Source organism: Megascapheus bottae, chromosome 10 (genome assembly GCF_031878675.1).
Source record: "Megascapheus bottae isolate mThoBot1 chromosome 10, mThoBot2.hap1, whole genome shotgun sequence".
NCBI lineage: Eukaryota > Metazoa > Chordata > Mammalia > Rodentia > Geomyidae > Megascapheus > Megascapheus bottae.
This window is the reverse complement of record NC_143518.1, coordinates 29,944,419-29,958,288: the sequence shown is the minus strand read 5'-3', so window position 1 is coordinate 29,958,288 and position 13,870 is coordinate 29,944,419. Positions and strand designations below refer to the sequence as shown.

General features: G+C 40.7%; 1 protein-coding gene across 7 annotated transcripts in view; it reads right to left on the bottom strand.

Annotated features, from left to right (window-relative positions):
- Adcy10 (adenylate cyclase 10) overlaps positions 1-13,870 on the bottom strand; it is a 70,559-nt gene that overhangs the window by 23,045 nt on the left and 33,644 nt on the right. For all 7 annotated transcript variants that reach the window (XM_090340516.1, XM_090340517.1, XM_090340518.1 and 4 more), the window contains 5 exons: positions 12,700-12,853; positions 9,981-10,173; positions 7,903-7,989; positions 5,851-6,125; positions 3,466-3,602 (listed from right to left, as the gene is read on the bottom strand). In XM_090340516.1, coding sequence (XP_090196642.1) covers positions 3,466-3,602; positions 5,851-6,125; positions 7,903-7,989; positions 9,981-10,173; positions 12,700-12,853 — 846 coding nt within the window. The remainder of the gene's footprint in view (positions 1-3,465; positions 3,603-5,850; positions 6,126-7,902; positions 7,990-9,980; positions 10,174-12,699; positions 12,854-13,870) is intronic.

Sequence of the window (13,870 nt, the reverse complement as noted above, 5' to 3'; positions counted from 1 at the left end):
GATTTTCCTTTAAACTTTCAGATGGGATTTATGAATGAAAGGGAGGGTAGAGGTGTGTATTGGTTCACCAAATATTCTGCGATGTTTTGTTCTAAGTAAAACCGCATTGTTCTAAAGTAAAACTGCTGCATAAAAATTTCATTTAAAATGTTTTTATTCCCATCTATCTCCAAAACAGTATTGTTGGGATATTCTCTATAGCACATAGTTTTATGAAGTTAAATCCATAGTGAACATAGACTACTTCTCATACCAGAGAGTGGTATATTTTTGTTGTTGTTGTTGTTGCCAGTTCTGGGCTTGAGCTCAGGGCCTGATCACTGTCCTTGGACTTTCTCAAGGCTAGAGCTCTACCACTTGAGCCTCAGCGCCACTTCTGGCTTTTTTCTATGTATGTGGTACCAAGGAATCAAATCTGGGCCTTTGTGCATGCTAGGCAAGCACTCTACCACTATATCAAACTCCCAGCCTGAGAGTGATATATCTTATATGCACATTTACATATCCACATTCAGATAGATACAAACACATTATATGGACTGAACTCTAATTAAGACATGGTTACTACCAGAGAGAGAGAGAGAGAGAGAGACAGAGACAGACAGAGACAGAGAGAAAAGGAGAAGGAAGAGAAGGGGAGAAAGGCAGGCAGACAGAGATATAGAGATTTTTAAATGGTGAGATAAAACTCCTTCCTGTGTAATTTCACCTCTTGGTATTCCAAAATGCATTTATTACCTGTTCCTTCACCACAGTATTTGGTAGCTACAAGACACTGTGATAAGTAAGGTAGAAATACTGGTTCACACCTATAATTCTAGCTACTCAAGAGGCTGAGCTCTGAGCATTGTGATTGGAAAGATAGCACAGGCAGGAAAATCTGAGTCTTACGTTCAATTAAATGCCAGAAAGCCAGAAGTGGAGCTGTGGTTCAAGTGATAAAACAGCCAGCTTTGCACAACAAAGCCAAGCAAGAGCACTAGGAGTTAAGCCTCGATAAACATACACACACACACACATACACACACACACACACACACACACACACACACACACACACGCACACACACACACGGCCTCATCTCCTGGAGAGATTAGTCATGAATTCAAAGGGCAGAACAACCAGGCAAGGAATAAATGCCAAATGAGTAAGCACAAACAGTAAGTGCCAGATAGTATATATCAATAGACAATGTACCTATTAATGACTTCAAATGCATCATATCCTATGAAGGCCACAAATACGAGTAACGCATGCTTCCAGCCCTTCAGGTCCATCAAAGCTAGGAAGACATGTATACAAGTACCAGGAAGCATGACTAAGAGCTAAAGATCATGTTACCAACACAGAGGATGATTCATTCAAACTCGAAGCCTTCAGAAAGACCTCATGGAGGAGAAAGAGAAAGACGTATTTGGCTGCTCCTTGAAGGACGAAGACATATTCCAGTGGAAAGCAGAAAGGAGATCTGGGCAAAGCCACAGAGGCCTCCTAGTGCTTAATAAGCCAGGGGAATGTGAACCAACCAGTATGTGGCAAGTACAGTGTGTTGAAAGTACAGTATGAGGCCAGGAGTTTGGCCTAGTAGTAGAGTGCTTGCCTACCACGCATGAAGACTTGGGCTCAATTTCTCAGTATCACCTACTGGAAGTGATGTTGTGGCTTAAGCGGTAGAATTCTAGCCTTGGGAAAGCCCAAGGACAGTGTTCAGGCCCTGAATTCAAACCGCAGGACTGGCTCGACATGGAGGTGGAGCACTACTTTGTGAGCACACTAGGGAAGATATTTAATACAACACTGTGGAGATTACAGTTTCCTGATAATAATCATAACCCAGCCAGTGTTTTTAGAGGTTAACTGCTATTAATTGGATGTGGCTCATCTGTCCCAAACTCAGGTGGAAATATAATTCTTCAAGTCATATGGTCATGATATTTGGTGATTGAACTTTTGGGAAAAAATTAGGATTAGATAAAGTCATGAGGTTTGCCTTCTCGTGGTTTCACTGATGAATTTGTAAGCAAAGGGAGATATTTAAGCGAATAAGTTTGCTCTGTCTTGCAAGACAGGATGACAAATGGCTAGTTCTTTGCTTAATTGAAGTAAAATTCACATAATATATGTCATCATTTTAAAGTATCTAATTCAGTAGCATGTATTGCATTTGTAATGTTGTATAATCATCGACATATCCCTAATCTCCCACTGTTTTTTCATTACTTTGGAAGACACTGAAGGATTTTAAGCAGAGGAGGACCTGCTTGTTTTAGAAGCACTCAAAAAAACACTGAATAAATGTTTGTTGAGCCAAAAAAAACCCAAATGTATAAAATGCAGGAATATTATTGTTCTGCAATGTTTATACTTACACATTTACTTCTCTTAGTTAACTGTTAATAGATTAGTGTAATTGGAGCTATTGAGTCTAATGACCCATTGTAATACTAATTTAGTCATAGAAAGCCTTTCCCTTTCCCCCCTCTTTCCTTCCGCCCTTTTCTTCCCTCCCTCCTTCCCTTCCTTCTTTCTTTCCTTCTTTCCTTCTTTCCTTCATTCCCTCTCTTTCTCTCCTTTTTCTGTTCCTTGTTGGCTTGCTTGTTTTTCTTCATGCCAGATCTGGGGTTTGAACTTAGGACCTGAGCACTGTCCTTGAGCTTTTGTGCTCAGAGCCAGCATTCTACCACTTGAGCCATAGCTCCACTTCTGGCTTTTTATTTTGCCATTAACTGAAGCTAACAGTCCCATGGACTTTCCTGACTGGGCTGGCTTTGAACTGGGTTCCTAGGACCTCTTGAAACACTATGACTACAAGCTTGAGCCATTGGCACCTGACAATAATTGCTTTTGGTTTGTTTGTTTTTTTTTCTAAGTGGTAGTTATTTGTTTGCTTGTTTTTGTGGTATTAGGATTTGAACTCAAGTCCTCCCACTTGCTTGACTTTGTTACTTGAGCCATGCCTCCAGCATTACTAGGCTGACTTCAAACCATGACCTTCTAAATATCAGCTTCCTGAGTAGCTACGATTACAGGGTTAAGCCATTGGCATCCGAGTTCTGTTATTTTTCTGAAAATTCCAACTGGCTTCCTTCAGACTATCACACCCCATTTCATCCTCTATAGTGCAGAAACCGCTCTGAGATAGCAATTTTACTTCTGAAAGATACGTGATCTTCATGCCCTGACATAGGAGTCCTTCTTCAGTTCTAACTCTGGGCCTTATGATATTTTCCAGTGTTCTTTCATATTTATTGCAGGTTTGCATTTTTTAGCCCTATTCAGTGAGCCCTGGGCTATGTTAAGAGTTTGTTTACAGTCTGGGATATGAAATGTACTTTTTCTTGCCTCCCAAATGCTCTGACCATCCAGACTCAGACTATGGAATAGTCCTCAACCTTGCCATCTTCCCTGTACATGGACCAAGGACAGAAGCACAGTGTGAAAAAGCATATCCATGTGAGACTTACTGAACATGTTATTCCAGGTCACATTTGTCTTTTCCTCAGATTCCTTTTGTTGGAAAAGGAGAATTCTATGATTGTCAAGGTTTTTTAGCAATTCTTCACAGTAATATGGAATTCCACAGCTTCCCTCCACCAGGTACCTGAATTGACAACAAGGCAAACTCTTTATGTCAAAGAATCATCTTTTAGTCAGATTCAGTGTTTAAGCCTGTAATCATAGTTACTCAGGAGGTAGAGGTGTGGGGGATTGTGGGTCTAGGCCAGCCCAGGCAGGCCAACGTGTTGGTAAATACTTTGGACAAATTAGGTCTTGTCTCAGTTTCCACTTCTCCGGCAATAGTATCAGGCCTCCAGTTTCACTGAATACAACAAGTAGTACTATGACCACTGGAGCCTTTGAATCACTTTAGGATGAATCTTCACCAAATACAAAAGCTTCTTGATGTTAAAAAAGCTTCACCACTGGGTGTGGTAGCTCACGCCTATAATCCTAGCTACTCAAGAGGCTTAGATCTGAGGATTGCAGTTCAAAGCCAGTCTGGGGAACCAAAGAATATGAGACTCTTATCTCCAATTAATCACTAGAAAACGGGAAGTGGGGCTATGGCTCAAAGGTAGGGCAGTAGCCAAGAGTTGAAGAGCTCAGGGACACCCAGAGTTCAAGCCCCATGACCTCCCCACCCCCACCCCGCTATCCCCAAAAAGCTTCACTGCCAAGTACGGGTGGCTCACGCCTATAATTCCAGGTACTCAGGAGGCTGAGATCTATGGATTGCAGTTCAAAGCCAGCTGGAGCATGAAAGTCCATGAGACTCTTATCTCATTAACCACCAGAAAACTGGAAGTAGCTTTGTGGCTCAGAGTGGTAGACTGCTAGCCTTGAGCCGAAGAGCTCAGGGACAGTGCCCAAGCCTAGAGTTCAAGCCCCACAATTGACCAAAAACAAATAAACAAACAAAAGCTTCACTGCTCTTGCCTTTGGAATCTTCAAATTTTTATCTCACTTTCAATTAACCACCAAAAAGTTGGAAATGGAGCTGCTGCTCAAGTAGTAGAGCATTTGAGCACATGAGCTCAGGGGACAGTGCCCAAAACCCTGAGTTGAAACCCCAGGACCAGCTTTAAAACTTATCAACAGAAAATTTTAAAACAAAAAATTTAAACTCCTGCACACAGGAGTAACTTAGCTATGTAATAATATAGCTATGTAATAGCATAGCTAAGTTGAGGCAGAACAGTATTATTGTCAGGTGTGTTTGAAGTGTGTGATCTGCTCAGTGTTTTCTTGCCCATCAGGTTTGCAAAATATGTCTCTGAAAAGGCATGGAGCTTCAAAACCAGTTAAGAGTGACTGTGTTCAACTGAAATGATGAATTCAAAATTTGATATGTATTGACAGGTGATCACATCTTCAGCAGAAGTTGGATGGTGTTAAGGGAAAAAATGAACCCAGTATCCACAACACAGCACCCTGTGTCTCCTCAGCATTCCTTTCCCCTCAGTGGTATTGCACTTGGAACTATACATACTTGGACACCAAAAGTGTGCTGCATGGAGTATATACTTCACTTGACCTTGTACTCAACAATGTATCATGGCCATCCCTCTATATCTCATTTCCTTTTATTATTATACATCACTCTACTGGAGAAATTCATCCTAGTGTTTTGAACTTATCCTCTTAGTGATGAACATTTGGCTTGTTTCTGATCACTATACAAATAATGCCTCAAAACTTAGTCTATATATCACTTTATATTTTTGTCTATGTATCTTTGAGATTGATTCCTGGGAATGGTGACTGGTAGATCAAAAAGTAAATGCAGATACATATTTATAGATGTATAGAACCATATATCTTTATATGTACATAAATGTGTGTGTCTATATAGTTTTCAAGGTTTAGCAGGGAAGTCATATGCAAAAGATGAGTAGCACCTATCCTACCAAATATAATTTAATGTCCTCAAAAAGATAGAACAGTATAAGTTCCAAAACAAGCATTTAAAGATGCATACTAAGGAATCTAATCAAGTCTGAACCTAGGGAATGAATGCAAATTCTAGATCTCAGTAAAGAAACAAATTATGGGGCTGGGAGCTTGCCTACATGCACAAAGCCCTGGGTTAAATTCCTCAGTACCACATACACAGAAAAGGCTGGCGCTGTGGCTCAGGAGCCAGAGCACTAGCCTTGAGCAAAAAGCATCCAAGGACAGTGCCCAGGCTTTGAGTTCAAGCCCCAGGACTAGAGAAAGAAAGAAAGAGAGAGAGAGGGGAAGGGAGGGGGAGGGGGAGAGGGAGAGGGAGAGGGGGAGAGAGGGGGGGGAGGGATGGAGGGAGGGAGGGAGGAAAGGAGGAAGGGAGGAAGGGAAAAGAAGTTACTTACGCATCCAGCTCTTTGGAGATGCTGCTCACATTGAGATCAATACAGACCTTGTTGCGAATATCCGTAGGCTGCACTGCACCAAGGGTGACATAGGTGGTATTCCTGTTCTTCATTATGGCACTGGCAGACGCACAAGGATTGTCGATGAAGGGAGACAGGGCCATAATAATGAAGATGGGAACACTTTGGATGAGCTTTTCCATAAAGGCCCAGGAGGCCTTATCTACAAACTGAGCCTCATCAATGATGAAAATAATCCTCTCTTCTTTCACCGTCTAAAAAAAAATGTAGAGAAACAGAATGAAAAATTCTGTAAGTCTTTAGAGTTTTGCACTTGTGTATGGATAGGCATGCATATCCATCTTATAATGAAGAGAAAGTTCTAGAAGAGTTGGATGTCTTTCTGTTCAAGAACTTTATATTAATTTTAGTTACACTGTCTTGGAAGTTGTAGCAATTTTGGTATCTGGCCTGACTGGGCTCTTACTTGGATGAAATATTATAGAACGAAAATCAAAAAAGAAGGAAAAGAAGGAAGGAAAGAGAACAAGAGATGGGAAAATGATTAAAAGGTTAGAGTCAATTGGTATGCATAATATCCTGGATTGGATCCTCAGAACCGAAAGAAAATAAAAGCAAATGTAGGATAAAGTTGTCAGGGTGTCCACAAAAGCCAAGTAAGAAATGTTTAGTCCACAAGTGTAAAAAATGTGTTAGCTATGTATCATTTAAATTTGTAGGCAGATGATGATATATCTATTTGAAATTTGTTTGGCCAGACTGTACTTACTAGCACCATAGGTTTGAGGATAGATACATAGTACAAAAGGAAACTGATCTAGCTGTGGCTCTGCTGGCAGTTTATGCTGATCTTTTTGGGCTGTGATATGCATTATGCTTCAGACAGATTGTATGTCCTTTCCTTGTGTGGACTTCAACTAGACTGAATTATTTATTCACTCATGAAACATTTGGTGTGCCTAGGGAGGGTCTAGTCTTAAAAATAGAGTTCCTACTTTCTTGCCAGTCATTTGCAAAGCAGGCCTTTCCTAGCAAGTGAATGGCTTCATGTGGTTTTATTGGAGAAGAGAGTGGGCTTGCCCATCTTTCTCTCTACAAATAATAATAATAATAACAATAACAGAGCTCATTTTAAAATATTACATCTCATAAGGCAAGTATTACAAAATGTTACCATTTGCTTTTTACATATACATAACTACGTTTATAGCCTATCAACCAATATTTAACACTTCACTAACCCTGAGAACATTCAATGGGAAAAAGAGTATCACATTGCTTTGTGCTTGACTGATGCCTTAAAAAAAAAGATATGGCAGATAGAAATGTGATTTTTTAAACCTGAGAGTGTGTCAGAGTGACAGAGCACTTGCCTAGCATGTGTAAGTCCTTCAAAACTGCAAATAAATAATAATAATTGTTATTATTATTTTTAAGATGAAATACAAGTTTTAGTTATATGAAGAAGATGAGAGTGGATTAGAGGGGAAAGGTAAGGAGAGGAACTCACATCTGTGGGGTATTTCCTATGGAAGGGATACTGAGTTAAAAGGGGTATGTAGCTCATAGAGGTAAGTTAGGTACTATTATTTCCCCCATGGATACATCATAAAACAGAAGCACAGAGAGGTTAAGTCAGTTGACTTAAGATTCCTAAGGTAGCAAGTGATAGGCCTAGAGGATCAAACCTGTGCATAGTAGCCATTTTGTGTACATATGTGTATAAAGGAGCCTTTTATATTCTGGACAAGACGGACACTGAGCTACATCCCAGGTCTCTTTGATGCCTCACACACAGGATGAGAAAAAAGAGGGCTGAAAGCTACCTAAGTCCCAAGAGTACTTCTTAGGGGCTCTGTTTAAATCTGAATTCTAAACGCACTCTGCTAGAGATTTGGAAGGATGGAGGAGAATGCAAGGAAAAAGTGCCTTGCCAGCAGATTCTAAGTCACCTGGGCCAGCTGCCTTCACAGTCATTTACCCCACCCCTTGCACTCTCCCCAGCATGGTGTGATCCACATGAGCTCTTACTTTCTCTAAGATCTTCATAAACAGTGCTTCCAAATGCTTTTGTTTCCTCATGGTGCTCATCTTGGAAATCTCCCGTGAAATGGGAAACTGTATAAAGAATTATGAGAATACTGAGTATAAGAAAACAGAAAAAGGAACCGTTAGCTGTGTGACTCTGGGAAAATCACTTTACTGTTGCCTTTCAAAATCCTTGAACAAAGCCAGGAGCGGGTGGCTCATGCCTGAAATCCTAGCTACTCAGGAGGCTGAGATCTGGGCTGGGTCAAAGCCAGCCCAGGCACTAAAGACTGTGAGACTCTTATCTCCAATTACTAAAAAATGGGAGGTGGTGCTGGGGCACAAGGAGTAGGGCAAAGAGCTGAGAGACAGCGCCCAGGCTCAGAGCTTAAGCCCCATGATCAAAAAAAAAAAAAAAAGTCCTCAAATGTAGGGCTAAGGGCATGGCTCAAGTGATAATATGTCTGCTGTAAAGCATGAGCCCTGAGTTAAAACAATAACAAGAAAAAAAGCAATATTGCCAGGCCTGGTAGCTCATGAGATCTGAGGCTTACAGTTTGAATCCAGCCAAGACAGGAAAGTCCCTGAGATTCTTCTCTCCAATAAACCACCAAAAAGCCAGAGGTGGAACTGTGGCTCAGGTGGTAGAGCACTATCCTTGAGCAACACAGCACCCAGTCCCTGAGTTCAAGCCTCAGTACAGGCATAAAAAATTATTTTTCAAATGCTAGATAATACATAATTATCCTTTCTGGCTTTAATTTTGTCATTGAATCGTTAGTACAAACATGAATTATGGTTAGTGCAACATAGTATACTAAATGTAACATGAAATGTGTTCAATGCACCAGAGTGAAATGGAAGAGCTTTAGTCATGCCTAGTGATTTGGAGGAGTTCTTACCAAAAAGACAGCTGAAACTCAAGAATGAGTAACATTTCTCCAAGTTAAAAAAAAAAAGTTTGGCTTTTGTCTTATTAGCATCAGTCTAAGAAAGAACCAGGCACATCTGTTCATCCGTGTCTCCACTCGCAGTCTTTTGTGGAAACAGAGTGACTTTGTGTCCCAGTCCAGTTAGGATAGGATAGTATGGGTGTGCTGGAGAAAAACACAAATCAGCAAGTGGTCCCTTGGATTTTTTTTTAATCTAGGTATTTCTAGATACTTCCAATATGTCCCAAGAAAGAGAATGCGGTGGCTAAGGATGTAGATCAGTGGTAGAGCTCATGCTTAGCATGTATGAGGCCCTAACTTCCATTCCTAGCAACACACACACACACACACACACACACACACACACACACACACACACACACACAATGTAACTGTGTTTTCAAAGAGGATTGGAACCATTTCCTTACCACCTGGATGGCCTAGACGAAAGTAAAACAATGCCTGAAGAGACCAAATTATGCCAGGTACTGTGGCTCAAACCTCAAACCTATAATACTAACCTACTTGAGAAGTGGAAATTGGGGGATCAGAGTTCAAGGCCAATCTGGGCAAGGAGAAGTTCTCAGCCAATGGCTGGTGGTAGTGAGTGATTCTCACCTGTTATCCCCAGCAACTTGTGGAAGCAGGAGGATCACAGCTCAATTTGAGTATAAAGCAAGATTCTAACTGGAAAATAAGCAATGTGAAAAGGGGAGTGGAAGAATGGATCAAGTGGTAGAGTGACTGCCTAGCAAGCAGGAAGCCTGTTCAAATCCCAGAATCACCTTCCCAAAAGAGAGAGAAAGAGGTGATAAGTTGTGAAGCTTTGGGGCATTGGGGAGGAGGGTACCTGTCATTGCCCTCCAATCATTTCTTTTTTTTTTTTTTTTGGTCAGTCGTGGGACTTGAACTCTGGGCCTGGGCATTGTCCCTGGGCTCTTCAGCTCAAGGCTACCAACCTACCCCTTGATCCTTAGCACCACATCCCATTTTCTGTTGATTACCTGGAGATAAGAGTCTCATGGACTTGAATACCCAGGCTGGCTTTGAACCACAATCCTCAGATCTCAGCCTCCGGAATAGCTAGGATCACAGGCGTGAGCCACCATGCCCAATACCCTACAATCATTTCTTGCTAATACTAGTTACCTGGACGTGGAAAATATCATTAAGAAGACAGTAGAACTTGTCATCCAACAGTGTCTTGACTTTACTTTGAAGGTTGCTCTGTCGTTCTTTGTAATGTTTACAAGTATCCAGACCAAGCACATTAGCCATGAGTATCTGGATAGTATAAAAATTTTGATGGAAGCTGACCTTAGTCAATGCGATAGCAATAGTCCTGTTCATGAGACAATCAAGAATCAGAGGAGAATTTTAAACATGTATTCTGGAGATAATAAAGACTCAAGGAAAGCTTTGCCTCCTCCCATTCAGCTATCTAGAAGTGATTCTTTGTTTCTGCTGTGGTGTACTCCCTTATTCCACTAAATTCCTAGTTCTTGATCATTTAACTAAGCTATCCCCTGCTCTCCTGTGAACCCCGAGGACCCAGGTCCTAAGACTCTGGTCTCCACACAGTAGCATGCTACTTTCTCTCCCTGAATGTCATGATACTCTGAAGGCATCACATAAGGAAACCATAAACATTTAGGTAAATGCAAATCTTCCAGGTGGGGGTCATAGCTCTCTTGTACATAGTACATTTGTTCAGCATGCATAAGGCTCTGCTAGGCTCTGGCTAGAAATCTACCCTCCACCAACAAAAGGTGGGAATTCCCTGCACATCCAGAGCCATGTCTCTTCTCCAGGTCTTTTGTTTCTGCTCAGCTGCTCACCATCCCAAGTCTCTGTTCAACTGTAAATCTAGGCTCAGGTTTGACCTCCTCTGATGCCCCAGGTCTGAGTATCATATTCCCTTCCTCCCACTTCTCTGAGCTTCGAGAGTACTCTTTCAGGTCTGTATCTGTGTCCTCAGCAGCCAGTATTTTCATTGTTCTCCTCTTCTAGAGAGCTCCTTGAAGGTGAGGACCATATATGGTTTACATTGAGGGTTCTCGTACTTGTTATGGGCTAACATGTCCCCCTCTAAATTTGTGTGTTAAACTTTTAGCTCCTAATATCTCAGAATGGAGCCTAGTTTGGGAAAAGGGTGGTCACAGAATAATTACTTAAGGCAAAATCATATTGGAGTGGACTCCTTCCTAACAAACATGACTGGCAGCCTTATAAAAAAGGGAAATTTGGACACAGAACACACACGGGGATAAAAGCAGAGATGAAGGTGATGCTTCTACAAACCAATGAAGAACAAACATTGCTTAGTCAAGTACCAGAAGCTAGGGGAAAGGTACAGAACAGCTTCTGTCTCATAGACCAGAAAGGGAGCCAATATTGCTACCACCTGGGTCTCACAAACTATGAAGCACAAACTTTCTGTTGGAAGGCTAGGCACTGTGGCGCATGCCTATAATCCTAGCTACTTAGGAGGCAGAGATTGTGAGGATTGTGGTTCAAGAGGCCAACCCAGGCAAAAAAATTGGGAAATCACTTCTCAACCAATGAAAAGCTAGTATGGCAGAGCTCACCTGTTATTCCAGTTACACAGGAAGCTTAAGTAGAAGGAGTGTGGTCCAGGTCTACTGGGGTTAAAAAAAAGGAGACTATCTCAAAAATAAGGAAAGCATGGGCTGGGGGGTGTGGACTAGTGGTAAAGTGTTTGCCTAGCATGCATGAAGCCCTGGGTTCGATTCCTTGGTATCACATATACAGAAAATGCCAGGAGTGGTGCTGTAGCTCAAATGGTAGAGAGCTAGCCTTAAGGAAGCTCAAGGACAGGCCCCAAGTTCAAGCTCCAGGACTGGCAAAAACAATACAGAAAGCAAAAGAAAGTTGGAGGTAGGGGCTGGGAGTTTGGCCTAGTGGTAGAGTGCTTGCCTAGCATGCACGAAGACCCAGGTTCGATTCCTTGGTAACACATACATAGAAAAAAAGCCGGAAGTGGTGCTGAGGCTCAAGTGGTGGAGCTCTAGCCTTGAAAGTCCAAAGACAGTGCTCAGGCCCTGAGCTCAAGTCCAGGACTGGCAAAAAGAAAGTTTGAGGTATGGCTCAAGTAGTAAAACACCTGCCTAGCAAATGAAAACCCCAGGACCACTGCAAAAATACAAAGGCACCTAGTTTATGGAATTTTTGTGACAGCAGCCCTAGTGATTAATATAGCACTTTAACAGTTCCTGGGACATAGGAATTTAATAAATGAATGTCTTCAGGTTGTTTCAAATGATCTCTTCAGCAGCTTCATATTTTAGAACTAGCTTTCCTCAGGCTTGACTTTAAGGATGATAGAAATCAGCTTAAACGAATACAAGGTAGTGTTCCCCTTGTAGCCTTTAGGTGAGGCTATAACACTCCTTATATGAAAATAAACATAAGGAACGTACATTAGCTCTGCCTTCAGAGAAAAGTTCAGAGGCCTGTCATTCTCTACTTTGCTCTCAAGGTTAAATGATTCAATTCCCTGTCAGCTGGCTGGATAAACTTGTCACTTTTGCAGCTCAAACCCAGTCTTGATTGCAACATCCATGTAAATTGTCCTTGACCCAACACACTTGCATATAGGATTATTTAGTTTTACAGTACCCAAGCGCTATTGGTACTAACTCAGGACTCTCAGGGTTCGGTCTTTCTCTTTCTCTTATTTCAAAATATGATTAACTATTTAGCACAAAGGTCAAGACATCCAACACGCAATTATAGATTGTGGTAGCTCACATAAGGTTATGTAAAGGAGAAATACATCAACATAAAACTTTTTGAGATGATGTTGGGGTTCTGAGTTCACAAGAAAGAATCATTTCAATACACTTACCTGTGGTTCTCACCTTGGGCTAGATACTCAATTTCCATAAGTATTTGGCTTTTCCCACATCCAGATATACCCTCATACATTAGGATTTGGCTGCAGTTAGATATCAAAAATTCCTTCATTGTACACATGAAGTATTTGATCTCTTTTTCACGTCCTGTTGATTTTTTTAAAAATGAAAATATTCTTAGCATGCTTATTATAATTTCATTCCATTATAATATAGAAATTATAAATTATAATAGAAAATTGAGATTTATTGAGGCTATAAACCATGGAATTAAACCAAGACTTTTTAATTCTAAAGCTTGCTCTCTGTTCTCTTTTCTTACAATACACTGTAACCAATCATTAGATTATTAGAATGTAAAGATATTAAAATTAGGGTTTCATTATTTATTTATTCAGTGCTGGTACTAGGACTTGAAATTAAATGCCTTGCCCTTTACTTCAGCTTTTCTGCTTAGGTCTGGTACTCTACTATTTGAGCCATACCTTCACTGCTGGCTTTTTGCTGGTTAATTGAAGATAAATGCTCTCAGATTTGTCTGCCTGGGACTGAGCTTCAAACATCAACCCTTATATCTCAGCCATCTGAATCATTAATTAGGAATTATTGCATGAGCCTCTGGCACCTGGCTAGGATTAACCTATTTTATTCCAAATTCATACTGAAAAAATTTTTTCCTCTATGAATGAAAACTGCACTTGTCTCAAAGGTACTAAATGTGCCAATTTACCTCCCCAAAACCATGTTTAGAAAAGAAAGAAAAAAAATCATGTTTAGATTTTTTTTTATCATAAGGGCAATTGAAATAATTAGCAAAAGTTTTTCTGACTATGAAACTAACACATAGTCACCATAGAAAATTTAGAAAATAAAAACAGAATGAAAAATCCCTCACATATGACAAGAGTTATGTTCCAGAGACCCCCCCATAATAGATGAACATCTGTGATGCAACAGCATTACATTTAATTACATATATAATTAAATATTTAATTAAATATATATTTAGTTATATATTTATATAAAAAATATATATAGGGCCGGGAGTTTTTGGCCTAGTGGTAGAGTGCTTGCCTAGCATGCATGAAGACCCAGGTTTGATTCCTCAGTACCACATACATAGAAAAAAGCCAGAAATGGTGCTGTGGCTCAAGTAGTAGAGCT